Source organism: Phocoena phocoena, chromosome 5, assembly GCF_963924675.1.
Source record: "Phocoena phocoena chromosome 5, mPhoPho1.1, whole genome shotgun sequence".
NCBI lineage: Eukaryota > Metazoa > Chordata > Mammalia > Artiodactyla > Phocoenidae > Phocoena > Phocoena phocoena.
This window is the reverse complement of record NC_089223.1, coordinates 103645672-103669754: the sequence shown is the minus strand read 5'-3', so window position 1 is coordinate 103669754 and position 24083 is coordinate 103645672. Positions and strand designations below refer to the sequence as shown.

General features: G+C 42.3%; 1 protein-coding gene across 2 annotated transcripts; it reads left to right on the top strand.

Annotated features, from left to right (window-relative positions):
• The first annotated feature begins 1302 nt into the window (after positions 1-1302).
• BDH2 (3-hydroxybutyrate dehydrogenase 2) lies at positions 1303-24083 on the top strand. Of its 2 annotated transcripts, XM_065877670.1 has the most exons (11): positions 1303-1339; positions 3922-4119; positions 4909-5000; positions 5816-5894; positions 7453-7549; positions 9241-9349; positions 14982-15042; positions 16242-16355; positions 20305-20363; positions 20938-21030; positions 23747-24083. In XM_065877670.1, exons 3-11 carry the CDS (start codon positions 4929-4931, stop codon positions 23798-23800), a joined length of 738 nt encoding a protein of 245 aa, XP_065733742.1. In that variant the 5' UTR covers positions 1303-1339; positions 3922-4119; positions 4909-4928; the 3' UTR covers positions 23801-24083. The 2 variants fall into 2 exon arrangements, with proteins under 2 accessions (XP_065733742.1, XP_065733743.1); XM_065877671.1 differs by lacking the exon at positions 3922-4119 and having other exon boundaries at positions 1305-1339; positions 4921-5000.

Below are 24083 nucleotides of genomic sequence, written 5' to 3'. Positions count from 1 at the left end.
AATCCAGAGGAGTTAGTCTAGGGCTGTTGTCTTGAGGCTGTCTTCAAGGAACCAGGTCCCTTCTCTCACCCTGCTGTCTTTATGCGTCTGACCTCACACCAAGTCACAACATGGCTGCCATGTCCCTATGCATCACAGATGCATTCCAGGAGAAAAGAAGGGAAGGAGCAAAAGTCAAAAGCCTTTCAGAGAGGCATCATCTTTTTATCCAAGAAGGAAGCCCTCAGAGATTGCAGCCTATGTTTCATTGGCCAGCTCTAGTAGCAAAGAAGGCTAGGAATTTGATAGTTGTTTTCCAGCCTTTCCAAAGTAAAAGGCAGGGGAAGTCAGTTGGGTGGGCGTTGAGCGAGCCCTACTTAAATACACATGCACAAAATAGCCTAAACAGTCTCGGCTCAGCTACACACCTGATAAAGTGATGAGTTACTAAGCCTCTAGAGAGGGCTCACAGGATCTAAATCCATTCTTTTTGATCTGATATTTCTGTTCTCTTCAGCCAAACCTGATTTTTTGCTCTTACCCAACAATGCACTTTGAAGTTCCCCAGACTCAACCCCCTCAGTGTACTCAGGATGCCTGCATTCTGCCACTAAGTATAAGTGTTAGAATAGACTGCGTGTGCCAAAATAACTGTACTTATACCTTAAAAAGCACAAGAGAATTTTTATTTCCCTCCCTCTGAACTATCTAGGTCAGGGTCCAGAAAGGAAGGCTCCAGTATCTTCAGTGACCTGCATTCCTTCTATTTTGTTGCTAACTTCCACATGCAATTCCTGGCTCATTCCATCTTTGAGTGCTCCCAGAGCAGCACATAGTAGGTGCTAATAAAAGAGAAGGGGGAGCTTCCCTGGTGGCGCACTGGTTGAGAGTCCGCCTGCCGATGCAGGGGACACGGCTTCGTGCCCCGGTCTGGGAAGATCCCACATGCCGCAGAGCGGCTGGGCCCGTGAGCCATGGCCGCTGAGCCTGCGCGTCCGGAGCCTGTGCTCCGCAACGGGAGAGGCCGCGGCGGTGAGAGACCCGCGTACCGGAACAAAAAAAAAAAAGAGAAGGACTTAGGTTAAATTAGTGAAGGAAGTGATTTCAACATTCTAAGTAAGATGCTTTTCTACTTTTCACCTTCTACGTAAATTGGAGTTAACAGTTCTGCCTGAACTCCACTAGATGGCAGCACATTACATATAAAGTATGTGAATGTGCAAATTATTTTCTAAAAACTGGAGGAACCTGAACTACAAATCCCAACATGCATTAGGCACCTGACCTGATTTAGAACAAAGGTCTTAAGTTTGTTGCCCGCGCAGTGATCTGGACGACGCCATCAACTTGCTGCAGTAAAGTAAGATTTCCCAATATATTTTATTTTTTTAATAGATTTATTTATTAATTTATTTATTTTTGGCTTCGTTGGGTCTTCGTTGCTGCCCGCGGGCTTTCTCTAGTTGCAGCCAGCGGGGGCTGCTCTTCGTTGCGTTGCGCGGGCTTCTCATTGCGGTGGCCTCTCGTTGCGGAGCACGGGCTTTAGGCGCGCGGGCTCTAGGCGCGCAGGCTTCAGTAGCGGTGGCGCGTGGGCTCTAGAGCGCAGGCTAACTAGTTGTGGCACACAGGCTTAGTTGCTCCGCGGCATGTGGGATCTTCCTGGACCAGGGCTCGAACCCGTGTCCCCTTTATTGGCAGGCGAATTCTTAACCACTGTTCCACCAGGGAAACCCTCCCAGTATATTTTAAATGAAACTTTGGCCAGGGAAAAGGAGAGGTTTTCTTTTCAGATGTTAGTTTTGCACATTACCTTTTTTCAGGATTAAACTTAGCAGTTAGTTCAGGATAAGGATGGGTTTTCAACAAGTTTGAAACTTCGGTAGGTTTTTCAAAATAGCCAAAGGAGAGGATTTTACAGTGTCAAAGTGGACATTGTTTTCCTGGCTTATGAAGAAAGAGATCCTGAAAATGCTCTGTGTCTCTGCTAATCAAAAATTAACACTTTGAGGGAATTCCCTGGTGGTCCAGTGGTTAGGACTTAGTGCTTTCACTGCTGGGGCCGGGGTTCAATCCCTGGTGGCAGAAATAAGAGCACATAAGGCCTACGGCGCGGCAAAAAAAAATTTAACACTTTTGATTCCAATATTTAGAGTAAGAAATCCATCATGTCTGGTTTTCACGTGGGATTTCTTGAAAGTTGCCTCATTTCACCATTTCAGCCCATGTTTGCACTCATTTTTCCAAACAAATCCGTTTTAATATAATAGTGCAGTTATGTCTAGTAGTAAGGCTTTGGTTCGAAAATCTAGTCCCAGAAAATAGGGAGGACAGCTCGGGGGAGGTTTTCATAGTGAGCAAAACGGCTGCCCTGTGCTTCAGCAGTTGTTTAGTAAGTTCTTCGGTGGGTGTCAAAGCCTCCTAGGGAAAAATTTGCAATGTGCCTTCACAGTCCCATGACCCAGAAGTCACCAATGCCAATAGTGTGAAATAGCAGCTTTTTAATACATCATGCTCGAGATTGGAGGAGGGTAAAGATTATTGGAGTTTCGACTCTTAACCATGTTTTAAATAAAAACATATCACTCGTGTAAGAAGAAAAATAAAAGCTGAAAATTCATTGCATCAGAGTAGGTCAGGCATTGTAAAAGCCCAGCTCTCCGTCAATCAGAGACCATCAGTGAAGTCGTAAGCTAGTCCCTGGAGTCAGTCAGCTCTTATAAAAACGCGCTGTTAGTCTAGCCCTCTGAGAAGCTGACTCCGAGAGAGTTCAACACGCACGGGATTTATTAGGGGAAATGCTGGTGTGAGAGAAAATGAGTAGGGAACTAGGTAAGGCTGGGAGAGCCAACAGACCGCGACGGAAGTCCGCCTGCAAGGGAGGGAGCGAGGGACACTGGGCTGGGCGGTGTGGGCGCATCCTTCACGGCGCGGGAGGGTCCGCGAGGCCAGCGGGAGGAGCTCGATGTGTCCCAGAAGTGGGCCTGCCTTAGCGTTCGTGCCGCACTCAGGCATCGGCTGGGAAAGGCCGGGGTGGGGGGGGGGGGAGGGAGGTGGCCTCTGCACAAACTCACAGATGGGTTTCAGAGCACAGCGCCGGCCTCGTGGTCAGTTACTGGGCACCTGTTCCGCAGAGCCGCAGGCCCCTGGCTTTGCGTGGGGATTTAGAACCACGAGGTCTTCTCTTGGACCCGCAATCAGGAGGCCTGGGTTTGAATTCATAGCCGTGAAACACTGGGCAAGCCACGTTATCTCTTTGAAGTCTGTGCACTGGTGACCAGGCCCTATGTCAACTCTTAAACACTTCCCTCATCCACCCCTGCTCCATCCCTGCTGTTTCTCCACCGTCTCTGCACCACTGCCGCCACCTCCGAAGGAAACCCCCTGCTCTCGCCTGCCCACTCCCTCCCCAGGTCTGTTCTCCACTCTGAGCTTTCTAGAATACACATCTGATCATGTCATGCTTTTGAAAGCTCATTGCCCATTGCCCACAGGAGTAAGGAGCCCTCAGAAAGGAGAGCTTGCACAAAGGGTGGAGGCTTGAAATCCCGGTGAGTGCACATTGGGTACAGCAGAAAGCCAAGTTTGGCTGAAGAGAACAGAGATAAGTTCAAAAAGCAATGACTGGATCATGTGAGCCCTCCAGGCAAGACTAGCTAGCTACCTGTACTCTTTATCAGGCAGGTAATTGAGCAGACTGATTGTGGACGTTATTTTGTGCATGTGCTGTTTCAGTTAGTTCACTCAACATCCACCCAACTCACGCCCTCACCCCCACCTTTTTACTTTGTAAAGCCTGGAAAACAAACTCAGATTCTTAGCCTCCACTGCTAGAGCTGGCCAATAAAACACAGGCTAGAATTTCTGAGGAAGGCTTACTCGTTGAATAGAAAGGTGAGGCCTCTGAAAGAGTTCAGGCTTTCCTTCTTTCTGCCTGGAATGCAGATACGATGTCTTGGGAGAAAGCAGCCATTTTGTGGTTGGTATGTGGTCAGAGGCACACACTAAGAACAGCAGGGTAAGAGAAGGGACTTGGTTCCTTGCAGACAGCCTCATTTAATCATCATTTGACTCTTCACGACCCCCAACCTCATCACTAGCCATTCCTCTCACCCTGAGATCTACAATCCAAGCACTGACCAAGTATCTTCTGCACATCTTATTTCCCCTATGTCAGAATTTCTCAGTCCTCCCTTTTAAAAATTACTGATTGCGTCTGTTAAAGTGTTACTGATGAATGCTTAAACTTTAAAACAGGATCAGCAGCGTTGTTGGGTAGAATGTTCACGTAGCAAAAGAGTCAGGAGACCTGAGTTTGGTTCTGGCTCTGCCGTTGACCAGTTCTATGACCTTGAGCAGGTCAAATCAGTTCCCTCATCTGTAAAATGGGGGTATTGGACATGATCTGATTTTCCAACTCTTTTTTTTCAGTGACTCTCTGAGGCCAACTGTGAAATCTTCCCAAGGGACATGGAAAAAACACAGATGATTAATAGTGCAGACCCCAAGAAAAGTTTACAAGAGAGGAAGCAAGAAGCAGCCCCAAGTAGTAAGGACCCACCCAGTGCCATAGCAGTGTGTGCAGGGAGGGCCAGCGGGGAGGGTGGGTGGTAGTGAGGGGATGCTGCTGTATCAGCATCAGAGGCTGACTTCTCTGGGTACTGAAAAAACCTGAAGATATGTTAAAGTCCGATGTCTGTCTGTCACCAGTTATCACTTCAGTGGTTTTTGCTAAATGTTTTTCATATGCAAAGCTAGGTATTTAGAGTAATCATTCTTGGAGAATGATGGGAATATTCTCAAGTGGTAGCAGTATTTGTACAGAGGTGCTGTCGTCAGGTTCTTAAAGGAGTGCATTGAACCGTTCCTTCTAGACATTACTGCACAAGGCCATGTGCTACAGTGTAAGCCATTAAATACACATGTCTTTAGATTAAACCACAGGTTCCATTATGGGTCGACTTGATGGGAAGGTCATCGTCCTGACAGCAGCTGCTCAGGGGATTGGCCGGGCAGCTACCTTAGTAAGTTATTATCTTTTGTTGTTTGCTTACTAACTTTTGAGGTATTGAATTATGTGGCTGGGTTCCATGGGTATTTATTTCTGCTCTTTTTTTTTTTTTCTTTAGTGCTTCTGTTGCCTTAAGTTACAAAAACAAAAGTGGCTACTCCTAACTCCAGGCAGATAAAGGAATGAATACCTCACATGTTTCTTATGTGACATCACTGATAACCTTTGACCTGAGAAACTTCTCTCTCTGCCTCAGTTCCTCTGCACCGTAATAAATTTACTGCAGGGACCCTACAGAAGTGCCTGGCTTTCTGAAATTATGTCAGTCCAGATACAGGACTCCAGAGTTATGAGACTATCAAGTTACCTTTGCCTTCTAATTTATATCAACTTCTCACACATGAAACCCCCCACCAGAGCTAATAATGCACTGCTATTAGGAGGAGAAGTGTTGATATAACCCATTTTTCTCTTACTATTTGGAGTTTACTCACCTGCTCAGAAATAGAATGCATGCTATCAAATCAAAAAATAATAGTATTTTGAGAGGTGTTTAATAACAGAATCCTATTTTTTTAAAAAAACGTTTAATTTGGTATTAAAGGGACAAAGTCAGCTGACAAGCACAATGTATGTCATGTTGTTCTAATGATAAAAATAGTAACAATGGGAAGGATGAGGTGAGACTAGATAGTTTGAAATTCCACCCATTTTATAGGGAAAACAACAGTGAAAATAAGATAAAAGAGAAAGGCTAAATGACTTTCAGTTCATGAGAGCAGTTTAACCATGTAAACAAAGGATGTATTTGTGCATTGTGTCTACCAGGCTTTTGCAAGAGAAGGTGCCAAAGTCATAGCCACAGATATCAATGAGTTCAAACTTCAGGAACTGGAAAAGTACCCAGGTAAGCAACTCCGCAGCTTGAATCTGGGATTCAGTCTACAAGGGATTATAAATCATTAGTACTTACATGTTGAAAGAAAATTCCTTAGCTGTTCAGCTCCACTGGCCTTCTTTTTAGAGCCTGATTCTCTGATATCAAATTTGTATTCTGTGAACCTAGAGACAAAAATCTGTACACTTAAATGTAAACAAAGTATTGAAGCTGTATACTTAAAATTTTTAATTTATCCAACATGTCAAAGGATTCAGTAGCTAATTACAAAATCATATGTGAACATTTAACAGTCGTTATGTTACCTTTTGATGACAACTGTGCCCCCCTCATCTGAGGGCAGCGCTGTCCAAGAGAAACATGATGTGAGCCATATGTATAATTTTAAATTATCTAGTAAAATTTACATTTAAACTTGACATTTAAAATGTTAAAAGAAACAGGCTAAAATTAAGTTTAAGAATATTGGTTTCAATATCATGACCAGAAACCCTAAAAGATTACCCAGATTATTTAGGTGTATATTACCCCTTACAGCACCACACTGAACCTAACTCCAACACCAGAGGACTTCAGTTTGAGTTACTCTGAAAGAAAGCAGAACCGCTGAAAGAAAGAGAACTTACCTGGAAGTCGACTATTCCAGCAAAATAAAACAGGTTCCATGATCAAACACAAATCAGTTCACTGACCTAGTTAACTGCATTAGACTTAAACTGAATTATAATTCCTATAAGTCAAAGTCAAACTGTTGGAATAGAAAAGCACAGAAGAAAAGAAGTCTTTCTGAAACTCAATTTCAGTCTTGTCTTTCTTTGCTTATAACCTTTTCTTTCTATATCCAAAAGAGAATAATAAACTATATATATTTTTATTTAAAGCATAAAAATAATGACTGCTGCTTTCATTAGAGAATGTTCAGGGGGTTTCTGTGCAGTATGTATCTCTCAGACTCCATGCCGGATCTCTCATGTCTGGCTTTCAAGTATTTCATCCCCTCTTCTGGCCTCTCGTTTCTTGTACTTGTAATTTTGTCCAGAAGTAAGTGATGGTACCCTTGGCCAACAGAGTCATTTCTAAAAAGTAATAGAATTAGCATAAAGGTAAAGTGCTCAAGTAGAAACAATCCCTTATCCACCGCCCCTGCCCTTCCCCTTCACACAGACAGAATTCAGCACTACTGTAGCACTGACTCAACCTCTAGGGGAAAGAATGGGCTAAAATGAGCCAGCTCTCAGCTATTACTGCTGGCTTACTGAGAAGCATCTGTTGTAGATCATTCATACTTCACTGTGAAGTCTTTACGCAGAAAAGACCTGAATCATTCGTTTCAGAGAATAGAGAGAGAGAGGGAGAAAGAGACGTGTTACTGGGTGGTCAAAGTGGGGAGGACGTCAAGATTTTTACTGAGAGTCTTCAGACTGTGAAGACCCTACGAATGATCAACAGTCCTACAAGGCCCCACTGGACAGATATTACCGTCTTCACGCTTCGAAACAGCTGAATCTTCAAGGCTAACCATTCTTTATGAGTATAGGCAAATAGTGTCCTTTGTTTTATTTTTCAGGTGTTCAGACTCGGGTCCTTGATGTCACAAAGAAGAAACAAATTGATCAGTTCGCCAATGACATTGAGAGACTTGATGTTCTCTTCAATGTTGCTGGGTAATTCGTAACTCTTTAATTTCACTGTCCTTACAGAAAGCTTTCTGCAACTTTCACTAAAAGAATTTTGATAATGTGGCAGAATTATTCACTGTGAACCATAATAGATTCCTTGGGGAATATGGCTGGATTTTGGACAGAATTTTTATTACAAGTAAGACAGCCATAGACATTGACATGGGCTTGGGGCCTAAAGGCCGTTAAGGTCACGCAAGGCAACCGGTACTAATGCTGTTGCTCTCCTCAGGGCTGGTAACAGGCTCATGCCAATGGACTTGTTGCTGGTGCTCTACCAGCACTTACAAAATAAGAAGAAAAACTGTTTTCCAGTCGAGTGCCTTTAAAAGGAAGTATGTATACACCAGAAGCCAAGTACTCAGTTTATTGAAATGAAGATGTTGCCAAGTTTTTGGCATATTCTAGTAAGTCTTTTATACCTCCCAAGCTCAGTGTTTCTTACTGGGACAATCAATCCCAGCAAAAGAAGCTTCATGTTGTACCTTTATACACGGCACAAAGAGAATGGCTTAATTAAACTTACTAGGGTGGGACCAAGCTTGCTGAACCATGCATGAATGATGAAAAGCTGGACCTGGGGCAGCTACATGTAGATACAGCGAGTGCTGGTACCCACTGTCCCTTCTCAAGCATGACAGTAGATGTGAGGAACCAGGAACTCAGTAGATACCTCCGATATCCCACTCTTCTTGTGTAGTGTTACATTTGTACTGCTGCATTGGTGGAAAAATTCTAGAGCCTTCTAATATATTTCTGTGGTTCTTCCCAATCATGATTCAGAGTAAAAAAAAAAAAAAAAGTCTCAGTTTATCCGTAGTTTATCATATGTTACAATGTTTGGAAATTAAAGTAACGATTGTGATGATCTAGTTTATAAATAACCTGCTCATTCCTCATATGAGAATATACCCAGAGCCATGAAAAAAACAACCAGCAAAGTTAGTTTTTGAGCATCTGTTAAATTTTCAGCAATGTAAGGGGAACAGAAATAGAGGATGTGGTTCTTGCTGTCATTCAGTTGAACTAGAAATACAGTGGTGCATAGGGATCACAACTGACAATATTTTATAATTAATTACATAATTTTTGTCTAGGGGACAGTGAAATCAGTTAGGACTCTAGTGTTTACAAAGCTTCCTTGAGGAAGTGTGACTTCAAAAAGAGTGAAGGTTATTTTAAAGGTTTTGTCTTGTTCTACGTTGTTTACTCAGTATGTTAGAACTGTACAGTAGGGGTATTACTTTGCTACCCTGAGATGTTGAGACACTTGTTTTCCTTGCAGTTTTGATTTCCCTTGAGAATGTTAAATCTGTACCACCTGAGGGCACTCTTGATCTTGAAATAGGAGTTAGGCCAAGCGCCCTGTTCTCATTTGTTTTTAATGGCAGCGATGTTTCCTGCACTGTAGGTACAGAGTTTCTTATGTTTGGTGGCTTCTAACTCCTGCCTTCTTTTAAAAGAAGGATTTTGTCTTCAAATAAATTTTTTTAGCTTATGTTGTTGGGATACTTCCTCACCTAAGGTACTAAGTGATACTGTGTTTGAATTGTTAATCTTGCTAAGGGAAAGGACAATGGTCTAAGCCAATAAATGACAATAAAAAGGATAAGGAAATGGAATAGAAATGTTTTTCAATGATCATCTTTTTCCCCGTGGTTTCATCACACTTCCAGTTTCGTCCATCATGGAACCATCCTGGACTGTGGGGAGAGAGACTGGGACTTCTCAATGAATCTCAACGTCCGCAGCATGTACCTGATGATCAAGGCCTTTCTTCCTAAAGTAAGGTGACCACCACCGCTAGGATGAGTACCACTGGATAAGTAGGTCTCCGTACTGGACATCCAGAGAGGATCCCTACTCTGAAGAGTGATAACAGCGAGCATAATGACTAACCTGTAGTGAACATTGATATCAAAGCATTTCATAGAAATTCACTCACTTAACTTTCCACTTCATTCATTCAAGGAATATTAAGCACCGTGTGGCAGGCAGCTCTCCAGGTGCAGAAAGCACATCAGAGAACTAAACAAAGTCCTCTCTGTAAGGGAGGTACTATTTTGAGGGGCGAGATACGATAATGTGTAATCAAATAAACTCTAACGTGTGTGGTGGTTGTAAGTACAGTGAACTTAAAAGAAGCTAGGTTAGGGGATTCCCTGGCAGTCCAGTGGTTAGGACTTAGCACTTTCACTGCGGTGGCCCAGGTTCAATCCCCTGGTTGGGAAACTAAGATCTCACAAGCCACGCAGCATGGCCAAAAAAAAAAAAAAAGAAGAAGCTAGGCTATCAGTGAGGTCTAGTGGGGGGGCCTCATTAATAAGGTGAAATTTTCATAGAGGTCCCGATGAAGTGAGCAAGCTGACCGTTCAGGTATCTGGGAAGAGGGTTCCAGGGATTGGAACAGCAAGGGGGCATGTGGGACCAGAGCAGTCGAACGAGGTAGGTACTATCACAGCCACTGTGCAGAAGGATGAAACCGGGAGGTTAGATAACTCGCCCAAGGTCATATAACTAGCAAGTGGTTAGAGCCAGGATTTGAACCCTTGAAGTTGGGCCCCTTCTTGAATGTCAGCATCTAGGCCCCCCATCTCAAGGTGGATGTACCCCATTGCTTTTCTGTACCCCGAGTATTCTCCTTGCACTCCTGCTTTTAGCTGGGCCACAGAGGTACCGGAGAGGTGAGAGACAGCGTGTGCTAAGGAGACAGTATTCCTCCTGAGTCTGCCACCCTTGAATTTGCCAGCCTGCACACAACTCCTGACTGATTTTCATTTTATTTTACAAACAAGCATTAAGTGCCTTTTGATGGAAAGCACCACACTAGGTTCTCTCGGGGAGGGGCGGGTATAAATGTGAAAAACATTGACTTCAAGTGAGCTTATAAGCCAGTAGTAGCAGACAACACAGGCTCAGACAATGAAAGAGGTTGACTTTGTACAGAACTGGCTCAGTTCAAGGTTGTAAGTTGAACCCTAGTGAAATGCAGAAGAGCCGTGCTTCTCCTCCATTCCAGCTGGATTAGATGACTGACATACTGAATGCTGCCCAACCCAGGGCAGGAGAAGAGTTTTGTTTTGTTTTGTTTTTTGCGGTACGCGGACCTCTCACTGTTGTGGCCTCTCCCGTTGCGGAGCACAGGCTCCAGACGCGCAGGCTCAGCAGCCATGGCTCACGGGCCCAGCCGCTCCGCGGCATGTGGGATCTTCCTGGACCGGGGCACAAACCCGTGTCCCCTGCATCGGCAGGCGGACTCCCAACACCTGCGCCACCAGGGCAGCTCAGAAGAAGAGTTTTTTGATGACAAGGCAGGGCAGATACTTTGCTCTGGACATTCGGCCTAACGTCAAGAAGGATACAGACGAATGCTAAAAGGAAAATTAGAGAAATTGACTTAGTAACTAAAAGAAACTACATTTTTTTTAATCTGATTGTTTAGCCCCTAGAAGGAATCTTTGGGTTGGCTCATGGAATGTTGAACCAGCAAATTTTTTAAAAATATAAATTGCCTTTTTTTTTCCTTATTTGGAGTTCATGAGAAGCTGTTATTTGGAACTTAAATGTATTTTTTGAAGACTAATCCTTAGCATAGGGTATGAGGAAAAGCAGAGGCTGTGGTAAAAGAGGAAAGCTCAGGTCAAGTGAATAAGACTTACACATATATGAGACTCATTGTAGTACTGAATGCTTGACAAATATCGGGGAAGGACATAGGTGTGAGATACAGTGGAGCTGAAATTTAAGCTTGTTAAGTGTTAACTTTTAAAATATCAAACATTAACTTGCAAATTAGTGAGTTTGTCTATGATTTAAAGCATCTTAACAATTATCCATATGAGCCAATGAAACTCATCTGTAAGAAATCCTAAGAGTTATTAATGACTGGGATGGGGAGTCAGAATGAGTTGGTGCCACTTGTTAAAGTGACCTCAACCGACCTCACCTGGGATTCTGGAATCTGGCATTGGAAGACCTTAGGAACAACCTGAGCTCTGCCCCTAAGTTCGCCACAGGACCTGGGAGATGGCACCTGTGCTCTCTCGGTGTCTATTTCTTCATTTAAAATGAGGGTGATAGATTACACAGTCCTTTCCAGCCCTAATTATGTTCATTAACCATGACGCACATATACCAGATAGAACTTTCCAGGGGAAGCCAGGATTTAGAGTCTAGGCAGATTTGAAAGGTCAGATGGTCAAAACATAGGAACACTTGTAGGAAATTTTTGTTCACGGATAAGCATATAGAAAACCATTCCAAGACTGGAAGAGCAGTCAGAAGGCAGAGAGCAAATTAAAAATACTGTGAAAAGAGGTCAGTGTAGAATCCAAGGTCCACCAGAAGAGAGGATCCATTACAGCGAGGGTTCGGGGAGGCCTTGGATATTTGGATGTTCTCCTCCTTTGCTGTATCTTAGCAGTAGCAAACATTTGCTGGATGAAGAAATGAATCTAGGTTGTCAGTCCAGGTGGAGGTCAGGCATGGAATCACTGAAGACCCAAGAAGCCAAGGTCTGCCAGGTTTAGGAGCTGGGCTCTGGTCAGTGGGGGCAGAAGAGCTGCGTCACAGTAGGACTAGCTAGATGCAGCTAGAGGGAATCTTCAGAGCTCTTTGTAGCATCTGCCTGAGCTTCTGGGAGATCAATCCTAGACAGCATTACTACATCCAGGCACTTCACTTTATTGTTGTACCTGCCAGAGAGGGCTGTTGCATGCAGAGCCAGGAAGAGCATTCATACCATGACAGCAGGTGCTGAGCTGGTGTTAAGAAGGCAGCACAGAAGGACGCAAGAACTGGGCTCTAGAATCAGCGGCTAGACCTGGGCTGAGTGGACAGTCCAAGTGTTAGTGGGCAGCAGTAGCATCTCCCAGGTGACTGTTTTCTCAAGTTCTGCCTGAGGATTTTATTGCATTTCAGAAGATCAGAGACTGAACTTATTTAATAGCCCATCTTTATATATTAAATTGGGCTACATGTATTCCATATGTATTAAAAATGGATTGTATGTATTATCAATTATACCTCAGTGAAACTGGGAAAATAAATTAATTTAAATGGGTTATGTTATTTGCTAAACTGGATAAGAAAGAATAATTTTAAGGCTTCGTTTTCAACACTATTCTATTTTACTAATTTTCCTGGTCTTTTTTTATGAGGACCCCATTTCATTATGATCCTCTTTATTATGCAGACAAACAAGTTGGGTTCAATATTTTCTTTCCCTGCCATCTTCTGGATTTCACTGGGTCACCTCAGCCTCTCCTTTTATCCTTTTAATCCATTCAACATAATACCTTAGGGTTGTTTTAGACTTTCTGCTCTTAGGTACCGATTAGTAGCTAAGTATCAAAACAGAAAGTAAGAATACTATAAGGAAAAATAGAATCTTGGCAAACTCATCCCTGGATCATCCAGTTATTCACCGTCTCCATTCCTACACCTCCTTGAAAGCTGCTGGATAAACTCACCCCAGCAGAAGTGACTTTTTTCTTTGACCCTTTACACTGCCTACTGAGACTCCTCAGTCTTAGAAGCTCTTTCTTTACTTGATTTTCATGACAGAGCACATCCTGGTTCTCCTTCCTCTGTTCTCCACCTCCCCCAGCACTTATTTTAACTCTTCACCACCTCCTCCTTGTTCTTTATGGTCATCCCTGCAGCCTCTGATTTCAGTAAGTTAGTGCCCACGAGGCAGGCATTCTCTCCAACTCTTGCTTCTTCCCTCCAAACATTGATGGGTGGATACCCATGCCCTCGCATATACCTATATCATCTTGAAAACATACATACATCTTTTAATTAAATACAAGTTCATCTGAAAACATTTTTTAATTCATAGCAGCTTTTTTCAGTGATATATTTGTTTAGGTCTGGGGCAGAGCTCAGCAATCTGCACTTTAACCTAGCACCTCAAGAGATTTTTTTGTTTTGTTTTGTTTTTTTGCGGTACGCGGCCCTCTCACTGTTGTGGCCTCTCCCGTTGAGGAGCACAGGCTCTGGACGCGCAGGCTCAACTGCCATGGCTCACGGGCCCAGCCGCTCCGCGGCATGTGGGATCTTCCCGGACCGGGGCACGAACCCGTGTCCCCTGCATCGGCAGGCAGACTCTCAACCACTGCGCCCCCAGGGAAGCCCCAAGAGATTTTGATTCACTGAAACATATTGACTGGCTGCTGTGTACCCTGTCTAGGAGGACAGAACAGCCACAGACCCTCCTCTTAAGACTTTCACACTTTCTGTGTGGGATTCTGAAGGATGTATTCTTAGGAAACAGTGCCCTAGACGGGGAGCAGCCCTCACTGCATGTAACCATGTACCAAGTCCTGCTCATGTACCTCGGCTGTCTCCACCTCTTACCCACAGACGTTTCTGCTCTCTACTTTCATTACTCCTTTCCTAAATCCCTGCATCAGCTTCCAGTGCTCTCCTCTACAAGATGCCAGAGTAATCTTTGTCATCTTCAAATCTGAACATGTCACTCCCCCTCTGCATTAAACCCCTCATTGTCTCCACCGCATTGCCTTCAGGGTAAAGCCAGAATTCCTAAATGTAGCCCCACTGGCCTCTGCAGCTTTATTCCTCCCACATTCTGCCTTCCAACCAGACCCATCCCTTCTTCCCACTTCCTTGGGAAGAAAATGCCCTTCTCTCTTATTTTTCTGATTAACGCTCTAGCTTTCAAAAAAATCAGACCTCCTCTGAGGGCCCTGCAGCCTGGTCCCTTCTTTCCACGTCCGCCCCCTCCCCAGTGACAGTCTTTCCTCTTGCTGGATGCAGGTTATATCAGCCACTTCAATCAGACTGGCAGCTCTACAGGCAGGCAGGGACTGAGTCATTTCTCTTTGAATCTCCTCGACCTACCACTGTACCTGACCACGGTAGGTATTCAACCATATGTTGAATATGTGATGAATGGAGAAAGAGTTTTCCATCGGGAGCATACAGTAACATTAACATTCATTAGCCTTTCATTTAGCTCAGAGTTCCTTCTTGGTCTTGCTGATGCTTTTGTGCCACAGGAAGGCAGTAAACCCCTGGGAAATGTTCCTGCCAATGTGTACACAAGCCATCAATTCCCAGCAACGATTGGGTGGGACCATTAAGACGGCTTAACAGGGAGTTCCCTGGTGGTCCGGTGGTTGGGACTCCGTGATTTTACTGCCCAGGGCCCGGGTTCAATCCCTGGTCAAGGAACTAAGATCTCACAAGCTGCGTAGCATGGCCAAGAAAAGAAAAAAGAAAAGAAAATCCGTTAAAAAAAAAAAAAAGACTGCCTAACATGCTTAACAGTGCTTAATGTTAATAGCTAATATGACGGTCCTGCAAACCATAAGTAAATGCGCATCTTTTAAAGAGGTAGTATTTTTAGCCTGCAGAGTAGCATCTTTTTTTGGTCTTTGTTTTGTTTTGGCAGATGCTTGCTCAGAAATCTGGCAACATTATCAACATGTCCTCTGTGGCATCGAGCATCAAAGGTAGGTGTGTCTTCCTCTGGGCATCATGACACACGTACTCACACACCTTCAAGAGCTAAGGGTTTGGGGAACAAGCATAGCAGAGATCATAAAACCCACACATAACTTCAAAACTGCTTTTTTTAAAATTGCTCTAAAGTTTCTTAAGTACCAGTCCTTTTGCCTCAGATGTGAACCAGTCATAAAGTTAAATATAAGTTGGTTTGCTTTGCTCTACCTTTTATTCCTTCTAATGGATATGGAATTGAAGATCAAACGGGGAGAAGGAAACATTTATACATTTAATTAATCAAAAAAGATGTATTAGACACCCACTAGATGTCCCTGACCCCAAAGAATTCACAGTCTAAAAGGGGGAGAGAGGCAAATGCACGTCTTCTACAGTGTGATAGGATCATAATAGAGCGTTGTACAAAGTGCTGTTAGAATAGCAGGGACATAACTCTGCCTGTGGATTGGGGGAGTGCTTCACAAAGACATTTGATCCAGCCCTAAATGAGAAGTCAAGTTGAAGGGCCAGGTTGCAGTGCAAAAGTGGAGATGATGGACAGTGTCACAGTCTGGCACAGATGGATTTCGAGTTGAAAATGAAGTAGTTACTGCTGAGATAACATTCCTTCTCTTAGCAAGGATGTACACAGTAAGCCTGCACAGGAGAGGAATGCAAAGAAATGCCTAAGCCTCTGGGTTTGTTTGGGTTGTGTTTTGTTTTGCTTTGCTTTACCCTAAATTTCTTTGTTCTACCAACTGTTAATGAAAAACTAAAGCCACTGCTGTCACTTAGGTGCAGCACCTCAACACCGAAGTCTCAACTGTATTGTGCCAGTAATGATATTATTTTCCCAGATTTAGAAACTAGCTCTATTAAAGGAGAAAATCTGATATTGATTTTTAGAAAGGGTGCAGGGACTTCCCTGGTGGTCCAATGGTTAAGACTTCGCCTTCCAATGCAGGGGGTGTGGGTTCGATCCCTGGTCCGGGAGCTCAGATCCCACGTACCTCGAGGCCAAACAACCAAAACACAAAACAGAAGCAATATTGTAACAAATTCAATGAAGACTTTTTTAAATGGTCCACATCAAAAAAAAAAAAATCTTAAAAATGGTGGAGTATGAGGAAGCATGACAATGGTCTCCTGCTTCCTAAAGTTGACTGTGTTTTTTTATTCCTTCAACGGTTGAACTTCCCTTCATTCTTAGGAGTTGTGAACAGGTGTGTGTACAGCACAACCAAGGCGGCTGTGATTGGTCTCACAAAGTCTGTTGCTGCAGACTTCATCCAGCAGGGTATCCGGTGCAACTGTGTGTGTCCAGGTGAGTTGGGCACTGTGGGACTATGAACTTGTCCTTTCTGACCTCCCGGCTGCCACTGTGAAAAATATCTATGTAAGCTTGTTTACCACATGTTGTATTGTCATTGGGAAAAGCTCCAAAGAAAAAAGAGTCCAGGCTTATTAAGATAACAGCCCAGTGGTAAGTTGGGAAAGAGATCCTAAGTCATTAGGAATAACCCACAGATGTGTTAAAAGACAAAATTCAACCAAGTAATTTGAAGATCTAATTGGCTTTATTCAACGATTCATGAATCAAGTGGCATCCCATCTAGCAACTAGAAGGATGCTCCAGGGAGCCATATACAAAAATGGAAGGTTTTCATAGAAAGAAGGGTGGGGCAAGGAGGTCACTGGCAAAAGAAAAGAAAAGGTTATTCTGGGCTGGGACTGCTTTTTTAAAGGGGAGGGGATAGCACAGGTTTTATACTACAGGTTGCCTCTTCTTCCGCTAGGGGGATAGAGAGGGCCCACGGGGGCCCAATTACCTTATTGGTGCTAACCAGAAAATTCCAGACTGGTTGATTAAGATTACATTTCTGGTAAAGGTTGAAACTGCAATTAGGTTAGGCATTAAATGTAGGTTTTGTATCATGGGCTTTAGCACAAGTGACGCCATTTTGATTTAACAGATGCAAAAGTTTTAAATGCTGCTTGTGTGGATGGGGACAATTCCAAACCCTGTGGTTGAGAGACATAACTGACCAGGGCTTGGTGATTTGAAAGCAAGCCCAGGATGGCCTCGTCAGGGGAAAGTTGAAACGTAGACCATGCTCACAGGACAGCAGGAAGAAAGAGGAGCCTCCCAGACATAGGGAGCCACTGAGTCATGTCCATCACCTGGGGTGGCCCATAATCAAAACGGAGGGATTCATACCTTCCTTTATGCTGTAAAGAGGGGGTCAGCAAACTATGGCCTGCAGGCCAGATCCGGCCTACCACCTGTTTTGTAAACACAGTTTTATCGGAGTACATCCACACCCAGTTTGCTTTTATATTGGTTAAGTTTGCTTTCATGCTGCAGTCAGAGTTGAGTAGTTATAACAGACCAAATGGTTCTCAAAGCTAAAAATATTTCCTGTCTGGCTTTTGACCAAAAAGTATGCTGGCCCCTCATATAAAGGAAAGGAGAAAAGCAGAACTTATTATGAGTAGAAAGGACATTTATGTTTACACTATACTGTAGTCGATTAAGTGTGCAATAGCATTGTGTCTAAAAAAACAATGTACATACCTTAATTCAAAAACATTTTGTTGCTAAAAAACGCTCACCATCATCTGAGCCTTCAGTGAGTCATAATCCTTTTGCAGTAGTACCATCAAATATCACTGATCACAGATCCCCATAACAAATATAATAATAAAGAAAAAGTTTGAAATATTGCAAGAATTACCAAACGTGACACAGAGACATGAAGTGAGCAAATAAATGCTGTTGGAAAAATGGTGCCTATAGACTTGCTCGAAGAAGCATTTCACAACCCTGAAATCTGTAAAAAATGTATTATCTGTGGAGCTCAGCAAGCCAAAGAGAGTAAAATGAGGTCTGCCTAAGAAGAATATCAACTTCCTCTCTGAAAAGAAATTCGATACTGCATGTCCAGAATCAAGGTTTCTCTTAGTAGTTCACAACTGGTATTGGCTTTGGGGAGGAGAAGCAATTCACAGTTACCTGTGGGACCTTTTAAAACCTGAGGGGCATGTCAGCATTTGGAGAAGGAGTTGATGGGGAACACTGTGTGTAGTTTGGAAAGTGCCACTGGAAATTCTGATGTAATTCATCATGGTCTCCCCTCAGGTTGAAACCCACTGACTTATGAAAGGGGGAGACTACTAAATAACCTTCAAGGGACAGAATTTCCATGATTGAGGTGTTCTGTTTAATTTTTCTTGGACTAGAACGGTAAACATAGGTAACACCAAGAAAGAGGAGGTTACAGGAGAGAGCGTTTCACTGGGTTTTAACATACACATTGGTGATACTTGAGTCTAGCTCTTCTTGGTGCCATTTTCCCAGTGGAATAAATGGCAAAACGATTTGGAAAATGTGGTTGTTTCGAAGCTGGACTTTTCAGAAGATCGGAAAATATTTTCTCCCACCGTCCGGAACGAGGAACTAGCTGTGACTCACTGAGCCAGTCACAAAGAAAATGTGACAAGGAATAAGTGTGTCTGGGTTGGTGCTGATGATACAGTCACAACACTTCAACACCAGACTGGTGTGGACAGTGGCATGGTGTGTCAGTCTGTGCCAGGGACACAGCAGAGTCAGGTGACCGTGGAATGAAGTGCGAGGCATAGGCTTGCTACAGAGTTTTCGTGTAATAGTCATTGATACCGGCCACATGCAAGAGTCGGTGAGCATTTGCCTCAGCGGGAGGGAGCTGTCAAGGATTTTGAGGAGGGCGTTAAGTGAATGCTTAAGGTGCCTTGAACACACTGCTGGTAGAATTGTGGACTTTAAGGAGGCTGTTGATGAGGCAAGTGAGGAAAATATCACCAGAAATTGGATACAAAGAGATTTTCCCTTTGTGGTTTAAGAAATTTCTTCAACACTCTTGCCTGCAGTAACTGTGGAGGGTAGAAGATGTTCCTGATGAACCAGGTGATGTAGCCAAGGCAGCTCCCACCCAGCCTGCTGAAAGTGTCACCTGCTTACAGTGAAATGTGAGAGCACAGAGACAAGCTAAGGAAAGGGCTATTAAACAAAAAGGAGCCAGGATTTTCAGATTTCAAAGATTCCCAGTCTCTCCAGAGAAATGGCAAATGATAATAAAATTAAGAAATGGTTTCCGAGGTGGGGAGGATAATAAATTGGAAGGTTGGGACTGACATATACACACTACTATATATAAAATAGATAACTAATAAGGACCTACTGTATAGCACAGGGAACTCTACTCAATACTCTGGAATGGCCTATATGGGAAAAGAATCTAAAAAAGAGTAGATATATGTATATGTGTAAAGACTTACTTTGCTGTACACCTGAAACTAATACAACATTGTAAATCAACTATACCCCGATAAAATTTTTTTTTTTAAAAAGAAAGAAATGATTTCCAAGCAAACATCAAATCTATGGCACACCCAGGAGCATGGTCTAAGGATGGAGCTGAAGAGTATGACTGTGAAATCACTTGCTATGAACTTAGAAAGATCATGTGGTCTCCGGGAGTATGGTCAGCAGAAGAAAGCCCTCTGAAGAGAATTTGCAGATCACAGAAGTTAACAGAAATGTATGGGAACTTGCTCTGTAAAGAATGTGAACTAAATGGGATTTAAAATTTTTTAGTCATTATCATTTGTCTTGTTTTTAAGTAAAATAAAGTTATATTTTTTGATGAGAAATATGAAACAATGGTTAAAACAGGAATTTAAAACCAACGAAAATAGGCAAGATAATGAGGAAAATTAAGAGCCACCTAAGTTATCGAGGACTGTGATGGGTGTGGAGTTGTCCCTGAGAATCCCGCCAGAGTGAACCTGACAGCAGAAAATGTTTTTGAGATCATTAGGTAGTCTGGGTCCTTATACTGATATAGTGCTTGTATGATTTTATCTATGATACATCTCAGGGTTGTTGCGAGGATTAACTGAGATAATACCTATAACAGTGCTTAAAATCCATAAAGTATCATATCAATGTGATGTGACTAAAGTATGTCCTGGGAATGCTGGGTGTCATTTTTTGCCTAATATACTTCACAAAAAAGTATAGTCTGTGTTTTTGAAAATCATAGAAATTTATTAAAGAATTTATAAGCCTATTAAATAAAAAGCAGGCAGGTAGAGGTGAAATTGTCACTCCAAGTCATGGAGAAGGCTTTCCCTGATCGTTGTATCATATGGAAAGGAAGTTTAAAATTTAATTATCAATTTCTTTTTCAGTCTAAGTAAGTAACCAAGCTGAATGCCCTCCTTTGATTTAGGAACGGTTGATACCCCATCTCTGCAGGAAAGAATACAAGCCAGACCAAATCCTGAAGAGGTATATCTGCTATTTTAAATGTGTTTAAATCCTCTGGTTAAAAAAAATAAAAATGCTCCTTCCTTACCTAGAGTAGACAAATCCATAGAGACAGAAAGTAGAAGGGTGGTTGCCAGGGGCTGGGGGAGAGGGAGTGGGGAGTTATTGTTTAATGGGTATAGAGTTTCCGTTTTTCGAGATGAAAAGAATTGTGGAGATTTGTTGCACAATAATATGAATGGACTTAACATGACTGAACTGTACACTTCAATTTGGTTAAGATGGTAAATTTTATATTATGTGCAAAAAATATGAAAATGCCCTCTTCTTTAATACTATCTTTCTGATCTGTCACAGTCTCTGTAGGTTTTAGTATAAAACAGATAGTTTGAGTAGATTGGGAGTCACCATAGTCCCGTTTGGTCCACAATTAAAGATATTGATATTCTCCCGTATCTTGTATCATGTATAATTAATCAAGGCAACAAGCCAGTGGTACCTTTGTAGATTCCTCTTGCCTTTGACCTTCTGAAGGTGTTGCAGGTGAGTTACTTCAGCTCACATCACTGATGTCCGGTATGGATTCTGGTTCCAGGCACTGAGCGATTTCCTAAAGAGACAGAAAACAGGAAGATTTGCAACTGCAGAAGAAATAGCCCTGCTCTGCGTGTACCTGGCCTCTGATGAAGTAAGCACTGTTCTTCCCGGGGGGTTCATTATCTTCAATCACATTTGGCCACAATTTGCTCATCAAAATAGTATGATTTAGGGAGTGATGGCATGTAGGTGCTAAGATGCTGCTTTTACAAGATAGGAATAAGTTCTGATTTAATTTGCTCATAGAAAGGCCACTTTGATCTGAGCCACCAACTCTTCCTCATTCAACTTTACATGTCACTGAATCTGATAGCAAATGAAGTGGTGGAGGATTGAAAAAAATTAAATTGCTCAATTTTATAATTACTTTCAAAAATTACAATTTGGGAAACCATTTGTAAATTTGATTTGTAAATCAAACCAGTGAACCTCCAAAATTATGAGAGCTTCAGGTGCAATGGGGAAAGGGTTAACCAGATTTGCATCCAGGAGACACAGAATCAGCATCTGGTGTTTTCAGTTTTACTGGTGACTTGTTTAGAACAATGCCAGTACCTCTTTTTTTTCCCCATGAATTTTTACTTATTTATCATCACGTATGGAAATTCCTAATTCTGTCTCTTTCCACTTTGCACCTATTTAGTAATCAGTTTTTTCCTTAACAGCTACTGTATATTTTTTAATGGCAAACAGCTGTGAAAGCAGAAACTTTCATAAGAGATATTTCTTATAAGGTATAAAGTACAAGGGCATCCCCTCTGTTTTTGTTTGTTTGTTTGTTTGTTTGTTTTTGCGGTACACAGGCCTCTCACTGCTGTGGCCTCTCCCGTTGCGGAGCACAGGCTCCGGACGCGCAGGCTCAGCGGCCATGGCTCACGGGCCCAGCCGCTCCATGGCATGTGGGATCTTCCCGGACTCGAGCACAAACTGGTGTCCCCTGCATCAGCAGGCGGACTCCCAACCACTGCGCCACCAGGGAAGCCCTAAAAATGTTTTAACTTAAACATGGATAATAGACTCAAATTTGTGTTCCTAGTTTTAAATTCACCTAAAGCCTGAGGCAATGGAAGAGGCTGGAAGGAAAGACGTCATAACAGGAGTACAGAGTGTTTTAAAGTTCAATATATATTGTATAGCACAGGGAACTCTACTCAATACTCTGTAATGGCCTATATGGGAAAAGAATCTAAAAAAGAGTGGATATAGGTATATGTATAACTGATTCACTTTGCTGTACACCTGAAACTAACACAACATTGTAAATCAACTATACTCCAATAAAAATTTAAAAAAATAAAATTCAATATATGAAGACTGATCATATAAAGTAGATAAACTAGGGGGTTATTAGACACTTTACCAAGAAACACCCCCAATTTCTCCAAGTTTTTTTAAAAGGCAAGCTTTCTGTTTTACATATGGACTCTTCTAGATCTTTCTAAAGGGACAAAGGTCCTTTTGTTGCACATTTCAAGCCAGAACATTCCCAAATATTTGGTAACCTAAGCTCTGGCTAAACCAGGGCAATTTAGCTTATCAGCAGTACCCACAAATCAAATGAGCTCTTGTGAAGATACAGATTCAAAGAAATCAGAAACGTTAATGTACTCAGTCATTCATAATCTGCCTAGTCATTTCCTCTGCTATGAACAACTGTTGTTAATAGTTCTGAGAAGTAGTAACTGCTCTGTCACTAAAACATTTCAACCTCTGTATCTGTCACATTCACCACCACCTGGTGTGCACCAAGTTACGCTGAAGAGGGGCTAACTGATCAGTAACACACCTCCTCACTCCTGCCTACTCCCCTTTCCTTTTCTCTTCTCTCTTCCAGTTAGTTCCCTGGTCGTGTACTATTCACAGACATAAGACAGACGGGGGTGCTCCCCTGGTAGTACAGTGGTTGAGAGTCCACCTGCCGATGCAGGGGACACGGGTTCATACCCCGGTCCGGGAAGATCCCACATGCCGCGGAGCGGCTGGGCCCGTGAGCCATGGCCGCTGAGCCTGCGCGTCCGGAGCCTGTGTCCCGCAACAGGAGAGGCCACAACAGTGAGAGGCCTGAGTACCGCAAAAAACAAAACAAACAAACAAAAAAAACATTTTTAAACCTCTACCACAAGAATCACTTCAGCTTTAATTCTTTGGAAAATGAAAAATTCTATGAGGAAAAAAATCAGTAATTTTTAAACTCCTTTAGTTTTGTACAGATTTCGATGTCTGAAACTAGTATAGAATTTTTTTTGGGTTAATAGATTATAATAATTATTACTCATATAAATTTTAAAAAGACATTTAGTGTGCTTCAGTACCTGGAATTACCCATGTATATTGATTAACTAAACATACATCTTTTTTTAAAAATTCTGTTTGGTAATTGACATTACTACTTTGTTACTGACACACTTGATTATGTTCAAAGGTTTATTAGTGGCATTAAAACTCAGCTAGTTAGAATACTTCTGAGATTCAAAATGAAAATGTACTGTTTTAGCCTATACTTTATCCTAATTCAGGTAATGGCTCTATATCACAAAATTTCTTAATTTTCTGACTCTGAGTCCAGACATTCTTAGAATGATGTGACATGTGCTCAAACACCAGCCAGAGGCCAGTCAGATCCAGATCACAAGAACACTCAGCAGTTTTAAATCATCTGAAATTTAATTCAGATTTTCCTAATTTCTATTTGTTAAAAGTGTGGTTTCCTGGTACTATGAGGATAAACTGTTTAGCTATCTCAGTCAGGAAAATTGAAGAAACACAACCTGGTTAATTGTTCTATCTCCTTGTGTTTATCCCTGCAGTCTGCCTATGTAACAGGTAATCCTATTATCATTGATGGAGGCTGGAGCTTGTGATTTCAGGATCTCCTTGCTGGGAAGGCAGGCCGTTCCTGTCTACAGTGAACCTGCTTATGAAGAAAACTCACCCATCCTCTCTTTCCTATTAATGGCATATTAATGAAAATAAGACCTTTTTGATAATGTCATTGTTCACAAGAGTCTGATTCTTTAAATATATTCATCTCTTTCTAATCTCTTCTGAAATCATTGTAGATAGGTGAGATAATGAACTCACTGCAAAAAGAACATTTTAAGAATAAACCTCAGTTTCTAAGTATATAAAATTAAAATGTGAATA